The 17,873-nt window shown below is 38.6% G+C and overlaps 1 protein-coding gene across 1 annotated transcript; it reads right to left on the minus strand.

Annotated features, from left to right (window-relative positions):
• Window positions 1–804: 804 nt before the first annotated feature.
• tmem235b (transmembrane protein 235b) lies at window positions 805–16,396 on the minus strand. Its single transcript, XM_041816502.1, has 4 exons — window positions 16,222–16,396; window positions 14,835–14,906; window positions 14,593–14,730; window positions 805–1,120 (listed from the first exon to the last, which is right to left on the minus strand). The coding sequence occupies exons 1-4, from the start codon at window positions 16,394–16,396 to the stop codon at window positions 891–893; spliced, it is 615 nt and encodes a 204-aa protein (XP_041672436.1). The 3' UTR covers window positions 805–890.
• Between the last annotated feature and the right edge of the window lie 1,477 nt (window positions 16,397–17,873).

The raw sequence follows: 17,873 nt of genomic DNA on the forward strand, positions 1-17,873 counted from the left end.
TCACAGATTTAAAGCCTTTAAACTTCAATTTGATTTGAATTCATCGCTGGTGAAAATGAAATTGACTGTTCATGGTTAAATGTTGACCCTGTTGGGCTCTTAGATTAGACCTAAATTCAAAATCTGGCCCCTGCTGTGATTGAGTCCGGCACCCCTGCTCCAGAAGATTCCCAGGCTTCAAATGGCATCGAGCAAAAACCTTCATGTTGCATGCACACATTAGTAGCAATATAAACAGCTAACACAAGCTGCTGTTCAAGTATGAGCCTGCTCTGAGTAAGACTGACATTTATTACACACTTTAAAGAAAGAAAACATTTAATGAACATGATGGTACCAAACAACAATATGGTTTAAATGTAGCCTTTCCTGTTTAACTGCATATATCCAATAATATACTCATACACAATAAAATCAGCTTCCTTCAAATAAAACAGAAACGTCTGTGGTCAGCGGTAAAGTCAAATGTGTATAGCGGCATCCTTGGGTGAGACGCTTAACCTCACTTTGCTCCCACTGCTGAGTCAGTGGTGTGGGAACATTTACAGATGAGATTAGTTAACACTGATGGACACGTCACACAGAAACCTCCACCATCATTGCTGTAACCTTGGATGAAAATTATGCTCTATGAAAATTCAACATTAAAAAGTTTGGCACCAATTTGATGACACTACATCATGACAATCTATGAGGTCAGACAGTCAAAAAAGAAGCAACTCTAATTCTCACCACCAGAGGGTACACTTGATTAATTTAACTTCCTGCGTGTTTCCCAGCACATTATTTACAGTGAGTCATGAGAATGATGCTCTCTAATCTCTGAGCTACATACAGCCAACAGTTCAATCCTCCTCCTGAAAGTGTCGAATCCTCCGTGGAGGTTTGTATCAGGCCACGGTTGGACTGCTGTGCTTCAGCTTGGCCATCCGAGCGGCTATGAGAAGCAGCACGCCGGTGATCATTTCCAGGCCGTAGGAGAGCCAGGCCAGACCCAGAGACCAGCCGAAGGAGGTGTGAATGTAGGATAGACCCTCTGGCCCTACCAGCCACTTCGTCATTGCCAGGGCCAGGTGAGAGTAGATGATGTAGAGGGTCACCCCACACAGCGTCAGCAGACCTGCAGGGAGTCATCACACAAAAACAAATATTACCAGATGAGTGTTATCAGAGCAGTCTTCTCTTTGGAAGACAGATTATGCACAGTTATATTTAACAGCAGGGATGTTTCAGCAGGGTGGCCATGAATGGGATTCTGATTGGCCACACTATCTTTCTGGGGGACAGAGGTGGGACTTTAGTTTAAACTAATACATAAGCTGATTTAAAACAAAGCAACCTCTGAAGTTTAAAACTGTTGGAGCTGGAGGGATGGGGGTTTTTATAACTCATCCCTTTAATTTTATTACAGCTGAGATTTATGCATATAAAGGGGTGTGGGTTATTTGACTGACATGAGTGCAGACCGCCACTGCTGGGCTTCATAACAACTTTTCAAACACAAGTTGTCGACCTTGTTATGACAAAGTTCATGTTTTATACAATAGATAAAACAGTCTGCAATCGGCTTTTGTGGCAATTCATTTTTTGTTGGTATTTTCCAACGACTTTGGCAATAATTCCTCAAAGAACAAACCTTTGAAAAATGCACGTTACCACTGTTTTTAGTGCAAACAAAACAAAACAAAACAAAACAAAAAAAACAAACAAACAAACAAACAAACAAACAAAAAACAAAACAGAGGAAACAAACAGCTTTAATATTTTAACATTAATGGTTAAAGCAGACATGCAGTGTAAAGACTAGGGCTGTTAAAAAATCAAAATTACTAATCCAGATTTATCTCAGAATTTCTGTAGTGAATCACAATTAATCACATCCTTTTTATAGCATTTAAAATTATATCATTTGGAATTTAAAACTGGTATCTAAAGGAATGTCAACAGATTAATTTTTTAGTTTTCTGTAGTTAATTGTGATTAATCTCGTCTTTAAAAATTTCACCTTATAAAATGCCACTATTTGCATTCAAAACTGGTTTTGTGTGTTGTGGATAGGGCAGTCAAAAGATTCAAATTTTTCAAAAGCTATTAAATCCATAATTTTTGAAGTTAATCGTGATTAATCTCATACATTTAATGCATATCAGGATTCAACTATTTCGTTTTTTAAACAGTTTTGTGTTGTTTTTAGGACTGTTAAAAGATTAAAATTGTCCAATTCTGATTAATCCCATAATTAGAATAGTTAATCATGATTAATCTCACCAATTTAAGTGCATTTTAAAACTTAACTGTTAGGCATTTAAAAACAGTTCTTCTGTGTGCTGTTATTAGGACTGTCAGAAGATTACAATTTTTGTTAGCAGCGATTAATCCCATAATTTATTAAATTAATTGGGATTAATCTTATACATGTAAATGCATACTCAAATTTGACCATTTTGTTTTATAAACTGTTTTTTGTGTGTTGTATTTAGGACTGCCAAAGGATTTCAATTTTTAGTAGTAATTAATCCCATACCTTCTGAAGTTAATCAGATTGTTTCCATTTAAGTGCATTTTGAAATTTCACTATTTTGCACTCAAAACTGTTTTTGGTGAATGTGTTGTTTTTAGAACTGTCAAAATATTCAAATTTTCAGAAGTGATGAATCCCATAATTTCTGAACATAATCCCAATTAATCTCACCAATTTTAGTGCATTTTAAAATTCCACCATTTTGCTTTAAAATAGTGTTGTAGATAATCTTCATTAATCTCATACATGCAAATGCAAATTAACATCAACTAGTTTGCATTTAAAAGTTTCTGTAGTTAATCCCAAATAATCTCATGCATGTAAATACAAATTCAAATTCCACTAATTTGCCTTTAAACCCCTTTTTTTGTGAGTTGTATTTAGGATTGTCAAATTCTTAATCATTATTCATAATCATAATTTCTGAAGTTTGTCTTGATTAATTTAAGCCATTTTAGTGCATCTTAAAATGTGACTATTTTACATTTAAACCTGTTTTGTGTGTCGTATTTAGGAATGTCAAAAGTTTAAAATTTTCAGTGGAGATAAATCCTATAGTTTTTGAGGTTAATTGCAATTAATCTCATCGATTTTAGTGCATTTTAAAATTCCACTGTTTTGTATTTCAAACAGTTTTTGTGAACTGGTTTCTGCACAGTCAAGGGATTTTAATTTTTGTTAGCTATTAATTGCCTAATTTTTGTAGTTAATCACTAATAAAAATTAGGGATGCACCGATCCACATTTTTTCAGCTACGATCCGATTCCGATAAAAACGTATATATATATATATATATATATATATACATTTATATATATATATATTTTTTTTTAACAATTATTATTGTTGTGGGTATAATGTGTGAGGTTACATGAGGCTGTAGTAAACCCCCCCCCAAAAAAAAAAAAAGTACAAAAATGAATTGAATTTAAATGTATTCCAAACAAATTCATTTGAACTACTTCTAAAAAATAAACATCAACATTATCCAAAAAAAAAAAAAAAAAAAAAAAAAAAAGACTTGAAATCCCTGTCTAAAATGTTATTTAATGAACCTCCCACCACTAGAGCGTCAGGACCCAGTTAACGGCCACAGCCTCCCTCTCTGACCCTTCACCAGATGTAAACAATGAGACCTCAGTTGTGGCTAAGCTGTTAGCATATAGTAGGAAGACCGCGGTATGATAGTTTTCCAAAGTAGTAAATGGAATTAAAGTGGTATGTGGGCTGTCGAGGGTTAAGCTCACGTATGACTACTCACCTGAAGTGAAAAGAGACCAACTTTCAAAGCACGATATTAATCTGCAAAGAGGACTGAAGGCGGTCGGCACTAGCTTTCAATGCTAGCCACGCCAGCATTATCAGGCTAACGTTACACCCACTCTTCTTTGTGTTACACACAGACTGTCTCGTGTTAGACTGCAGTGCGGTCATGGTCTACCGCAATCTGTAGGATGGATTTGAATCGGTCACTTGGATCGGCGCAGTCAGTCAGATGTCTGATCTATTAATTACATCCATATCGGACCTGATACCGATATTGGATCGGATTGGTCCCATCCCTAATAAATATTTTTACCAGCTTCTTTGCAAATCATGAAAGAAGCTGGAAATTGCAGGGAGGCTTCCTGGCAAACAAGTACAATACACCTGCCTGTGAGTCAGCCCAGGACATCCCATTCTCTTGACCTTAACAGAATCAAAATTGATGACTTTTAAAACATCACCCCTTGTTTTTGGTGCAACAATCTCTACATAAGCTTTCGGAGTAAAACTGTTCTTGTTAACATCTTTATCTCTGCTGTCAAATTGGACATTTTAACATTAGTTTTAATGGGACTTCAGCCTTTTGGAGTCTGCCTCAAGTGGACACTGGAGGAACTGCAGCTTTATGTTCTTCACAACTGGCTTCATTTCTCAATACTAGATTGCGACATTTATGTCCAGTGTATTTTGGTGTCTCAGTGTCTAGAACTGAATTCCTTCATGAAAAATGCAGACACAACATCCCTGAATGCGAGGCCTGATCATTCAAGACTTTTCACTGCATTGCAAAAGCCATTATGAAGCAGAAACAACAACCTGCCATAGCCCCACACAGAGAGCTCATCAAATAAACTAAACAAGAACATCAAGCCATTAAATCCCCAAATTCTCATATTGTCGGATGGAGGGAATGTACTGATGCATGTGCTGTGTGCTTATACAACATCCCTGTCATCAGAGACAAGACAAAGACACACACAAACAGACACACTCCCCACAAGTTTCACACAGTGTTGCTATTGGAAACCCTTGTATTTCTGGCAGCTTGCTACTGGTTTGAAGAGAGATGCAAGTGGAGCGCAGAGGCAACCCAGGGTGGGACTAATAATCGCTTTATTACGATGACACCCCGAGGTGCTACGAGCTTAGAGAGTGATGAGGAAGCTGCATGTGATGAATGTAGAGCAGAAAAGCAGAGATACACAAAGACAAAGATAAAGGAAATTAACTCACCAACACAGCATGTACAGCTGCTACAAATACTACTACTACTACTACTACTACTACTACCACTAAACTACTGATATGAAAAATTCAACTGTTTTGGGGCAAAAAGTCTCAAAATATGGCTGGAAACACTTGGATATTGGTGTATTTTGTTTTCATCTGCATTTTTCTCAGCATCCCAACTTTTTAGGAATCATAGTTTGTACAACCCCAATTCCAAAAAAAGTTGAGGCACTGCATTGATTGTAAACAAAACAATGCAATGATTTTCAAATCTCATAAACCCAGATACGATGTTGAAACTGAGACATTTTATAACTTCATGAGAAATAATCGCTCATTTTGAATTTGATTGCAGCAACACATCTCCAAAAAGTAGGGATGGGACAACAAAAAGCTGGAAAAGTAAGAACTAATGTAAAAACAGCTGGAGGAGCATTTTGCGACTAATTATGTTACTAGGCAACAGGTCAGTAATGTGACTTGGTATAAAAGGAGGATTTTAGAGAGGCAGAGTCTCTCAGGAGTAAAGACTGGCTTCAGCAAATCCAAAAATTGTGGAACAAGCCAGAGAAATGTTTCTCAACGTAAATTTGTAAAGACTTTGAATATCCCACCATCTACAGTCAATAATATCATCAAAAGATTCAGAGAATCTGAGAAATCTCTGTGTGCAAGGAAAGGGGTCAGAGGTCAATAATAGATGCTCATGATTTTTATGCCCTCATGCGACACTGCATTAAAACAGGTATCTGTTCTGGAAATCACTGCACCAGCTCAGGAACAGTTCCAGAAATCATTGTCTGTCAACACAGTTCGCCATGCCATCCACAAATCAAGCATTTAGCATTTCAATCAAGAGAGACTTAAACAAGTTTCACAATGATTTATTTTACAAGAATGGAAATGTTTAGTGATGAAGAGGTAGTGAGGCGGACAGCAGGCTCAAAGCTTAAGAGAGTAGATGCCCACTGACGATTACTAGAGCAGGAAAAGGTGTGGGAAAAGGGGGACAGGTGACTAATGAATGAAAGGGTGAGTTGAAATGAAACTGTCTTCCTGCTTGAAGTTATGCTGAGTTTCATTTGTTCAGGCAGGCCACAGAGTCAAGCGCTGTCGAATCAGCTGATCTCATGTAAGCCCTCGTCAGCTGATGGCCTGCTGATTCGCTGTAAGCATGCTACTGCCTATTTTCACTCATGCTGCCATATCTAACCTGCTCTAGCCTGGCTATGCTTCTCTGCTCCCTTTGCAAGCTGCTTTTTGCAACCCACCTCCACCCCAGCTCCTCCTCTATGCTTTGTACAACTTAATCAGTGTCATTCTGTTGTTTATGGGCTTATTGCTGCTTCTCTCCCTGCCTCAGGCTTTCCTTGTAGGCACAGGAAGAGCAGGATCGTGTGCTGTTCCTCCTTGATGCTTTCCACACAGGCCTGTAGGCTGGCAGGAGGATCCCAGAACAACCACACTGCCAAATATAAATGACAGCAATGACAGGAAATTAAAGCTGCTAGTAAGTTGAAGCAAGTTAAAGCTGTATCATGCAAAGAGAATCCATATGTGAACACGACTAAGAAGCAATGCAGTCTTCTCTGGGCCAAAGCTCATTTAAACTGGGCCGAGGCAAAATGGAAAACTGTTCTGTGGTCAGATGAATCAAAACTTGACATTCTATTTGAAGAGGAGGGAGATCATCCAGCTTGTTATCAGCACACAGTTTAAACTCCTGCATCTCTGATGGTACGTGGTTGCATTAGTATTAGATATTAGTTTGCATTAGTATGGCATAGTCAGCTTACACATCTGGAAATAATAATAAAGATAAATACTTTATTTGTATAGCACCTTTAAAAACAAAGGTTTACAAAATACTTTGACAATGAGCAGATCACATCAGACAGACATTATAAATAACCAAAAACTTAATAAATCCAAAATGAAAATAAAAATTAGAATAAAAACCCAGAATAACCAAGATGAATCCAGGCAACAGAGGAACCACCTTACATAAAAAAGACCCAAGGACCAGAAATGTAAGAGCATTTAAAATATTATGAAGTGACAGAGTAGAATAAAAATCAGAACAGTAAGAACAGATAAAAACAAATTAAGATAAGTAGTGATTATCAGATTATCACACAACAATTAAAAAGATAGAAACTGTGAGGTAATGATAATAGTAATAATAAGAATAATGACAATCCGTTAAAACAGATACAAGTAAAAAGAGTCAGAAACAACATAGAGGGAGGGGTTAAAAGCTCAAAATTAATTGAGAGAAGAAGAAAACTAAGGAAAATTAAAGGCGGAGAAATTAAAAGAAAATTTACCAAAAGAGGGAGGAGACAGTAAAAGACAGAAGATAACATTACATGTAAGCAAGTCAACAAAAACGGGTTTAAAGAAGTGATTTTAAAGATGTGACAGATTCTGCACATCTTATCTCCTCGGGCAGGTAGTTCCAAAGTTGAGGGGCCCTGATGGAGAAGGTCCTGTCACTTTTGTTTTAAGCCTCGACTTTGGAACCACCAGGAGGCCCCTACCCGAGGATCTAAGGCTGCGGGCTGGCTCATAGGAGGATAAAAATCCTGTTAAGTAGCTTGGAGCTGGCCCCTAAGTGCTTTAAAAGTGATGAGTAAAATCTATAACTTCTAAAAATTATAGGGGGCGAATGTAAAGATGCTAAAGTGGGAGTGTGGTGATGGAAAGGCACTATCCCTGCTGAAAAATAAACAGAAGTTTTAGAGCAACATGTGCTCTCATTCAGACATCTCTTTAGGGAATGCTTTGACTATTTCGGCAAGACAATGTTTAACCACATACTGCATCCATCACAACAGCATGGCTTCACAGGAGAAGGTTCCTTTCTGCTGTCCAGACCTTTCATCAATTTCTGACACATCAGGAAACTAAAAATCCAGGGAAGACAACCCAGGACTGTTTAGCAGCAAGAATCCTGCATCAGCACAGAATGGGACAACATTCCTCTCCCAAATCTCCCCAAAACTGGTCTCCTTAGTTCCCAGAAGTCTAAAGGCTTTTGTTAAAAGGTGATGGGATGCTACACAATGGAATGTCCTCAGAAAAAGACTCCCTTTGGTTTAAAGTCTGGATCGGGCTTAAACGCAGAAGCACTTTGTGTTACTGCTCTCATTTGAGAGGAAACCAAATAACTGTAAATGAAGTACACAGGAAGTAATGACGAGGCTCTGCAGGGAGTCTAACAGTCAGACTGGTTTAATGGTTGTTGTGAAGAAGTTTCATCATTAACAAGAATCAAAGCAATTAGGAGAGGATTCTCATTATCAGCTCCAATTTAACACTCAACATATACAGACGAACACAAACTGCATATTCACACAAGTTGGTCTGTAATGATGCTGTTTTCTCGCCCTCTCACTGCTCTTATAAATAAACTATTTCCAGTTTGTGGCAGAGGTTTGTTAAAACAATAACTGCTTACTCGACGTGCACTCAGACAACACTAAGCTCCTATAGACTAATCAAAGATACCTGCTCCAGAAACTCACTAATTAAAACTGAGCCTGCAGAAGGCAGCGTCTTACAACATAAACCAGAAAGAGAGGTAGAAAGAAGCCAGCTTGGAGGTTGAGGTTAGATTTTTTCAAAAGCTGGACCATCGACTGGACAGTTTACAAGTCAGCTCTTCAATCTAATTTCCGCTCAACACATTTCCATGTGTTTCTTATTAAAGGGAGACTACAAAAAGTCCTTTAAGTAAGTATTTATCCATCACAAGGTCTGCTTTATGAAGGCTTTAATGCGCTGCCATGAGAGCGCCCAGAGGATCTGGTGGGAGAGCTCAGACAGATGTTTACACACATTAAATTAACATGTTTATTGTATGCAACTACATAAACATAAGGGCTTCTGTAATAATCACAGACATGATTTATTTGGTATCTGTAGCTAACTGTTTTATACAAAGTTGATTTTTGCTGCTTTTGTAGCCTGACACAAAAACCTGTGACTAAAGTACTCTGGTGTGTGACAGACAAGTTTAATCTAAAGCACTGATTTGTGATCCTGCTCTATTGACTTATCTGTTCTGTTTGGGTCCGATAACCAGGTTAACGTGTTACATGTACCATTGAGAGTCTTTATCTACATATCAGATTAAGTCAGGCTCATCTTCAAGTTTAAAAGTTTAAAGGTGAAAAGCAGGGTTAGAATAAGTGCACGAAATGTCACTTGAAATAAACTACATCTGGTGTGGGGGAGTCTGATAGAGTATGTCAGCACGCCGTATGTGGAGGCTGTTGTCCTTGAGCTCAGGTTTGGCCTATGGCTCCTTTCTTGCAGGTTCTTCTCCACTCTCCCTCCTGTTTCTGTCTCTATCCACCATCATCTCTACAATAAAGAAGCCCCAAAATAATGATCAAATCAACTAGAGCTGCAAACTGCACCTAACTGGCCTTTGCACCTTTGTGCTTGTCAGGGTTAGGTGCATGTCAAGGTTATTCAAAACTGGTAAATGAGCTGCTGCAGTCACAGAAAAGTTAAACAGCCTTGAACTGTCATTTCTTTTAACAAGAGACATATAGAGAGAACACGCAGTGCAAATTTCAGAAATTTCTGGCATACAGATATGTGTAGAAGTTTGTAATAAAGACATAAATCTGGTGATAATATAGAGTGATTCCAAAGTATAAATACTTATTTAATAGTATCTGATGTAGCTACATGCAACCAGTTTAAATCTGACTAAAGCCTTGTGTAGTACTCTTTTTTTACTCCACTCCTGCACTCATGAAATGCAACTGAAAGCTATATCATGCAAAGAAGCCATATATGAACACGGCCCAGAAATGCTGCCATCTCTTCCAGGCTTCCAGTGTGTGCCATCCAATCCCGTCTGCAACAGGTGTGTCAAACCCCGGCCGCATCCCGCTCAGATTCAGATCCATGTTAAATTTTCAGAATAGCAGACAGTGCTTTTAATTAATGGCAATATTGATATGAGTCTCTGAAGCACCACCCTGATTAAGTTTCCTCTCTGTATGCAGGTAACCTGAAGAAAACAACCACATCCTCATGCGTATCAGTGCCCCACATGGATGGCATTTTTTATATTTTCCATTGAAGACTATAATCTCTTTGTGTTGGACCAAGTTCATGCCGCTGCATGTGCAGCTTTCAGAGCGTCTTAAAAAGTGTTTTCATTAACCTCCTTGCTTACATAATGTCAAATTAATATGTTATGAAACAATATGAATAAAGTTATTTAGAAGCAAATTCAGGATTCACTTGTTTCAAAAGCAATCTTACTTTGCTGTTGTGCCTCCCCTCGGACCAATAAAAGCTCTCATAACCTGTCTGATCGAGAACAGGATGAACCTCTGCTGATGTAACAGACACAACAAATACACACATGCACAACCACACACTTGCCTATTCATGCATATATCACCAATATGGCACGATCTAACAGCCAATCAGTCTTGGTTGGTCACTGGAGGTCAATAACTGTAACTGAGGTCGTTTTCAATCCTGCATATAAAATGCTGCAGTCTGCTCGATTAACCACAAAGTGTTTGCTGCAACATTACTGCCATGAAAATGCATATTTTCCATCAAAAACACACATCTTTCTTGGTTTTTACTTCTTTGTCAATATCATCAAATACTTTAACGTATTCACCCCCTTGGATGTTTTACCCTTCCATCATGGCCAATATAATTTAGCTTTTTGACTGAAAAAACCCTCTTTAATGTCAAAGTGGAGCGAAAATATTTATTGTTAAATAAGTGACTGCATTACTATTTGCCCTCTTTAAAGTGACTGGCTTAAATCAACAAAGTTCCAGGCAACTGGTGCTAGTAGTCTCACAGTTGGGGAAATGGTTATCACCTGAGTGCAATGAATGTGTCTCATGTGATTGTGGTACAAAGACACCTGCGTGGAAGGTCCGGTCAGTGGTTAATCAGTATTCCTGGCTATCATTACACCTGAAAGACGAAAGAACACTCCAAGTAACTCAGAGAAAAGGTTATTGAAAAGTAAAAGTCAGGAGATGGATACAAAAAAATCCCAGGAACTGAATATCCCCTAGAGTTCAATTAAATCCATCATCAAGAAAAAGGCGAATTATGGTTCTCACAAACTGAGCCACAGTACAAGAAGGAGACAAGTGAGAGAGTCCACCAACACACCTATGACTACTTTGAAGGAGTTACAAGTTTTAGCAGCTGAGATGGGAGATGCTGCATACAACAACTGTTGCCCAGGTTCTTCACCAGTCAAAGCTTTATTGAAGAGTGGCAAAAAGAAAGACACTGTTGAAGGAAACTCATAAAATCTCGACTAGAGTTTCTCAAAAGGCATGGGGGAGACTCTATGGCCAAGTGGGAGACAGTTCTTTGGTCTGATGAGACCAAAATAGTACTATTTGGCCATGAGACAAGACACCAAACACTGCACATCACCACAAACAAACCATCCCCACTGTGAAGCAAGGCGGTGGCAGCATCATGCTGTAGGGATGCTTCTCAGCTTCTGGCCCTGAAAGGCTTGTAAAGGTGGTGGGTAAAAGTAATGCGGCAAAATATAAGAAAATCCTGTAGGACAATCTTTATCAGTCTGCAAGAGAACTACGGGTTAGGAGAAGGGTTACTTGCCATCATGACAACAGCGAAAGCTACACAGAAATGGTTTAAAGACAACAAGGTGAATTTCTGGAGTGGCTGAGTCAAAGCCCAGATCTCAATCCAATGAAGAATTTGTGACTGGACTTGAAAAGGGCTGTGCTACCTGACAGCTTTGCAAAGAAGAATGAAGTAAAATTGCAGAGTCCAGATGTGCAAGCCTGACTGAGACCTATCCACACAGATTCAGAGCTGTGATTGCAGCCAAAGGTGCATCTACTAAATACTGACTCAAAGGGGGGTGAATATTTATGCAGTCACTTATTTTACATTACATATTTTTTATCCAATTGACATTACCTTTCAGAAATCTGTTTTCACTTTGACATTCAAGAAAAAAAAGGCAAATTATACTGACTGTGACTGATTTATAAAATCAATAACAGGGTAAAACACATGGGGGGGGGGGGCTTTTGAAAGCACTAAACATGTACGAATGGAGATAAGGAAGGAACATCAGTTCAATCCAAGCATCAGAACAAGGAAGAAGAGAGAGCAGGTATACTTAATAAAGTGATAGATGAGTGTACTTTTCTATGTATTTGAATTAAACAAGGAGAGGGAGTATTTTTTAGTGCTCAATAAAAGCAAAGGGTGAAGAAACTGTAAATAGGTTCCCACTCCCTGAGATGGCCTGTTCCTTTGAAACTAACAGCCACTTGAGTGAAAAGATTTCAGTAGCACTTGTGTGTCCTGGGCAAGAGCCTGTTCTTTCCTTTATAAGTCACCTAATGGCCTCTGCTCTCCATACTAAGGTCGGTGATCTGAATCAGAATTGTAATGATGTGTACATCCACTTTGCACTTACTGTGACATACATGGTCATGTTTTATTCCAGAGCTTTTAGAAGAAATGCCTATAAGATGATGCAAAATGTCTAAAGAGATGTTTTTTCTGCATTAAAACATTTGTAGGAGTGTGCATATTGTGCTGACATGGACTTCCTTATCTTCCTTTCTTTGCCTGTGCATTGTCTGCATTGTTTCTACACAGATTCCACTAATTCATCTACACCAGGGCCACTAGGCACTGTGGTTTTTCTTTCTGTCATGACAAGCTGCTAAATTGTCTTCTCTAGCTAAGTGTTTTCCATTCTGTTACCTCAAGGGGAATGATACCATCTCTGAGCTCACAATGAGTAGAGAAAGCGTCAGTCCTCAACCTGAGAACAACCACAGCTGTTCAGTCTGATTGGACTAAGGAGATCAGACTGGATCCTTGAAAAGGAGTTGTTTAAAGATTTTTATTTGTTTATTTATTTATTTTTTAAAGGATTCTTAAGCTACAATGGAAATACAACATCTGTGCCTTGCTTTAGCCAGAATTACAGGGGACATATTATGCAAAATACACTTTTTCAGGCTTTTCTTATAAAAAATATGTGCCCCTGGCCTGTCCTCAGTCCCCTCCCCCCTCTTTTTCTACAGCTTTCTACAGCCGTTCTCAGATTTGCCCTTCATGATGTCATGTGGGGAGTAAGCCCCACCCCCAAGTTCAGTTGGCCCTCCCCACTTGGAAGAAAGTTCCTCCCTCCTCCCCTAAACCTCCTCTCAGCTGGCAGCTGACACATCTATTTTCTGACAGGAGTGGGGTTAGAGGCAGAGTCAGACAGCTAATTAACATTTAAAGCCACAGACACGAAACAGCTCGTTCTGACTAGGGCTGAAACAAAAGGGTTTTTAGGCATGCAAAATACTATACTGGACTTTTTACTGCAACAAACTTCACAGGCATGTTTTGGGGACCTAAGACCAATATAAACCTGTCTTAAAGGGGTAGATTATGTGACCTTTAAGGCAGTTCAATTATAAAAGCATGAATCAGGATTAATCTCCCCTTTTTTAACTAGCGGTAATTGACCTGTTGGACACAAAACTGTGGGACTTACAACACCTTTTTCAAGGCTGATTACAGATCGCACCTTGGATGCCTGCAGCCTGCATCACTCCCCATCCAGAGTTCCTTGCCTTAGTGAACACCTGTGTTTTACAGACCTTCTTCAACTTTCTGAAAATAAATTGTAGAAACCGACCCCTGTCCAAAAGTGCTGAATGGAAATACAAGTAAGTTTATGGCTGTGGCTTTATTTTTCTAATGCAGTGGTTCTCAATGGGGGGGGGGGGGGGGGGGCGGCTTTAGGGTCACGAGATACTGAGAGGAATTCGCCTGATGCCTTCTAAAATACAAAGAATATCCCTCAATTATTTCAGACGGTACATTTTACTCAATTTTATAAAAATAGATACATACAATTAGTTAAATGGTGATTGGGTGAAATTTATCAATTGCGGTAGCTGACGCTTACGTTGCAAAATAGTACCAAACATAGAGGCTTTCTAGGTGAAAAATAAAATGCTTCCAGAGTACAGTTGAGCCAGCATTGTTTTTTTGGCCCATTTTGACCTAAAACTCACTAAATTACATAGAAAACCCTTACCCATCTGTTACACTGTCTAGCCTAGCATCTTCAAGCTTGTCCTAGTTGAAGGGGAAAGCTCAGTAATCTGTGGAAGCTAATGCCTTTTCTATTGCCAAGTGCCTTACACAACCCAGCTTCAAAAATACAGAAACCTCCCTTTAAGGATTCCTGTCCTGTAGAGACGTAACAGTATTGTTATTTCCCCGGTATCGCGGTGACAGAAGCATCTCAAGACCATGAAGCATGAGCAGAATGCCAACGAGAGTGTGAGGCTTATTGAGGTTAAAACATACAAGACTAAACTGACACTCAAACCGCATCAGGTGTGCAAGTCTTTTTTCAAGACATGATACTCAGTACTGTTTCAGTCAGACATGCTTACATTAGCTTCAGAAGTCATGATTTAGTCAGACTCACTTAATAAATGCCTTTTTAAAACACGATGATGTAATCCTACTGACTTTATAGTGATGAAAGTGAACTTCAACTTACTGCAGATGAAGAAGTATGCAGCCGTTCTGGTGAGGAGCACAGGGCTCCGGGCCAGGGAGCTGACCAGGCCACAGATACCTCCAAACAGCAGCAGGACCAGGCTGAGGGGGAGGAGCACCACTATGGCACTATGCAGTACTGCTTATACACAGACAGGGAAACAGAGGGAGCATCTGTGGAGTTATAGCTGTCTGGATAATAAAAAGTGATGAGCACAGTGTGTGTTTGTGATGAGCACTCACTCAGCTCAGTCTCAGAGTACTTGGAGTAGTCAGCTGTGAAGGAGTCATTCGAGTCTACCAGCATCCTCCCACCTGGATGGTGCAATAAAAATGTAAATAAAACACTAAAAATAAAACTTCGCTTTTTGCTCCATCTTTAATAGGAGCTTTGAAATAAAACAAATGATAATGACTTCACTAAAAGTAGCTGGAGGATTATATGGGTCACTGCTTTTATTATCTTTCAAAATACATTTCCACCAAAAACTGGCCAATTTAGAGATAAAATACTGAACAGTGTTGAGTTTGGACTCATTTTTAGATGGAAAATAAGTACAGAAAATATGACAAAAATGTTTCACATTCAAGATGGGGCTGTGCAATTAATCACAAATGTATCATGATAAACTCCTTGAAGAAGTACAAGGTTCAAAGTGATAAATACGAGATATTATGTTATGGACTGATTAGATTGCAGGCTGGTTACAGAGAGCATCCTTTCACACCACTTTGATGAAGTCAGCTGTTAGCTGTAACCCTCATATTGATGCCAGTTTGGGAGTAACATTTTTTTGTACTTATTATGCTTCAGGAGAGATACACTATATGGACAAAAGTATTTGGCTGCCTGACCATTACACCAACAGGGACTGTAATGACACTGTATTCAAATAGATAGAGTTGCCCCTACGTTTAAGTAGACAAACTGTTCTTTTACTTGACTACAATAGTCATGTACTTTTTCCAACTCTACTTTTAAACATGCTTTTTCTTTTATCTCTGTTCAGTTATGTTGTGCTCCATTTTGGGTCCAAAACTACATTTTTCTTTAAATATATTTGAGTGATTGGATATTGCTAAATGTGGTCTTCCACTTTGTTGCTGCTGTTCCTAAATGCTTCCACTTTTCTAATAATATCACATATTGACAGTGAAATATCGAGCAGGGATAAAATTCCATTACTGTCTTATTGCAAATGTGGCATCCATCACAGTACCACACTTGAAGTCACTGAGCTCTTCAGACTGACCCATCTTGTATCACAAAGGCTTGCCAACAGAGACTGTATGGCTAGGTGCTTGCTTTTATTCATCTTTGGTAAGAGGTCTGATTGAGACACCTGAATTCAATGATTAACAGGTGTGGCCAAATACTTTTGTCCATATAATACAGAAAGCATCAAGAAAGAAAAACTGAGTTTGGTCACTAATAGTCTTGTGTGCTTTTGTAGATCATAAAGTGTTATCAGTAAGCTCGAGCTCCTTTTGTCGACATTAGAAGCTTTTTTGGCTGTTCATTTATTGGCCAACACAGTAATTCAATGTCCTGATAAAGTGTGACTGAATAGAGTAGCTGTGTATTTCATGAAAATCAGAAGTACTGAGAGAGATTCTTTCCAACGCTTACCTTCACTGATGCTCCACAGCCCTGAATTTGAGCTCAGGTCCTCGCTTGCGTTTAAAGGACTGATCTCAATAATAATGTACCAGTACTCGGTTCCGAGGGCAGTCGCCAAAAAGGCGAAGCTGAGTAACCCACAGACTCCTGCTGCGACCACCAGACTCCCAAAGGTTACCTTCATCCTGTATAAGTAAGGTCAGTCCACGCGTAACGGTTATGGATTCAACTCGTGCGTAACGTGGATTTCTGTTGATGATCCAGTTTTAAACGCTTTTAACAGGATGCGGAAAAACTCTCCTCGTCACAGAGATGCTGCGCTTATTAAAAAGCTCTCCTGTAGCTAAAGCAGTGGATAACATGTGAAGAGAGGTTGAGTTCTCCTTTCCGTGAATGAATGTAGACAGAAAGATGTTCAGATCCTCAGCTTCAGTCTGGGAGGGTCATGGATGGATGCGGGAGACGCACGTGTTTACGCAAGACAGAGGAGGAAATTACAGGAAGACAGAGCTGTAAGCTGTTTATGCAAGCACGGTGATATCATATGTAGAGTGTTTGTAAATGAGGGTTAAAGTGTTATTTTCTTAGGCCTTATATTGAGGAATTTCATGGCGTTGAAAAACATTTAAATGTTCATATTTAGGGAGGTTAAGAGCAGGGGCGTTTCTTTGGCTTGGGGGGGGGGGTTCCTCTGAAAGACTATTTTAATGCTTCATTGTGCATTCTGACATCTACATTTAAAAACGATTTTGGAATTTTATTGCTCTTTTTTTTTCAAAGGGAAAAAAATCATCACATAAAATTATTTTTGTTGCAAAATTGATCATGGATAATGTAAATCTATTAGCAGTTAGTGACAAGAATTCAAAAGGAACAACAGGATGCTAAAATTAGTTCACATTTTATCATTAATTGTAACAGAAGATTTTCTTTCACCCATGGGGTAAAATTTATGGAGAATGTTTATAAAACTGACAAAGCATTATTCTTAATGATTCTGATCAAGATCTTCTTTTCAAGAATAAACCATCTAAAAATATCAAGTTAACAACAGAAATCGGGTGAAGTGCTCCTATTGGCTGTATTAAAGCATTACTACTAATTTTATTTTGAGGCTCTTGAATTAACCTCCATAAAAAATGTCAACAATTTCAATTCATACAGAACTATTTTATAACTACATCTGTCTTTTTAAATTATTTTTCACCTTCATTATTTTAAATCATTAAAATAAATTATTTTATCATCATTTTTTATTGCAGGTGAACTCAGTCCTTTTTAATGTGGTATAAGATTGTTAACTAATAAACACCGGTATGTCTGATTGTTTATACATAGAAATTGTTCAAAAAAGTTTAAATAATTTTTAAAAAAGCCATGGTAGCCACTACAGCTGCAAAGTATTACTGGAGCCAGTAGGTGAACCAGTCATGCTAAAGTCAGTCGGGTGATAAGCAAAAACATATTTCCAACCAAGAAAAGCTTTTTTTTTGGATAAAGAAATGTATCCATTTCTGATAGAACTGCTGATGTAGATAAGTACTTTGAGGTTCACGTCTGAAAATATCAAATCTGACAGATTGTCCAGAAAATAAGCTCATTGGGACATGGCAATGACTATTTTTGACACCTGCCCCTTAACTGGTATCCCCACCCATATT

The sequence above is a fragment of the Cheilinus undulatus genome, linkage group 20 (assembly GCF_018320785.1).
Source record: "Cheilinus undulatus linkage group 20, ASM1832078v1, whole genome shotgun sequence".
Lineage (NCBI taxonomy): Eukaryota > Metazoa > Chordata > Actinopteri > Labriformes > Labridae > Cheilinus > Cheilinus undulatus.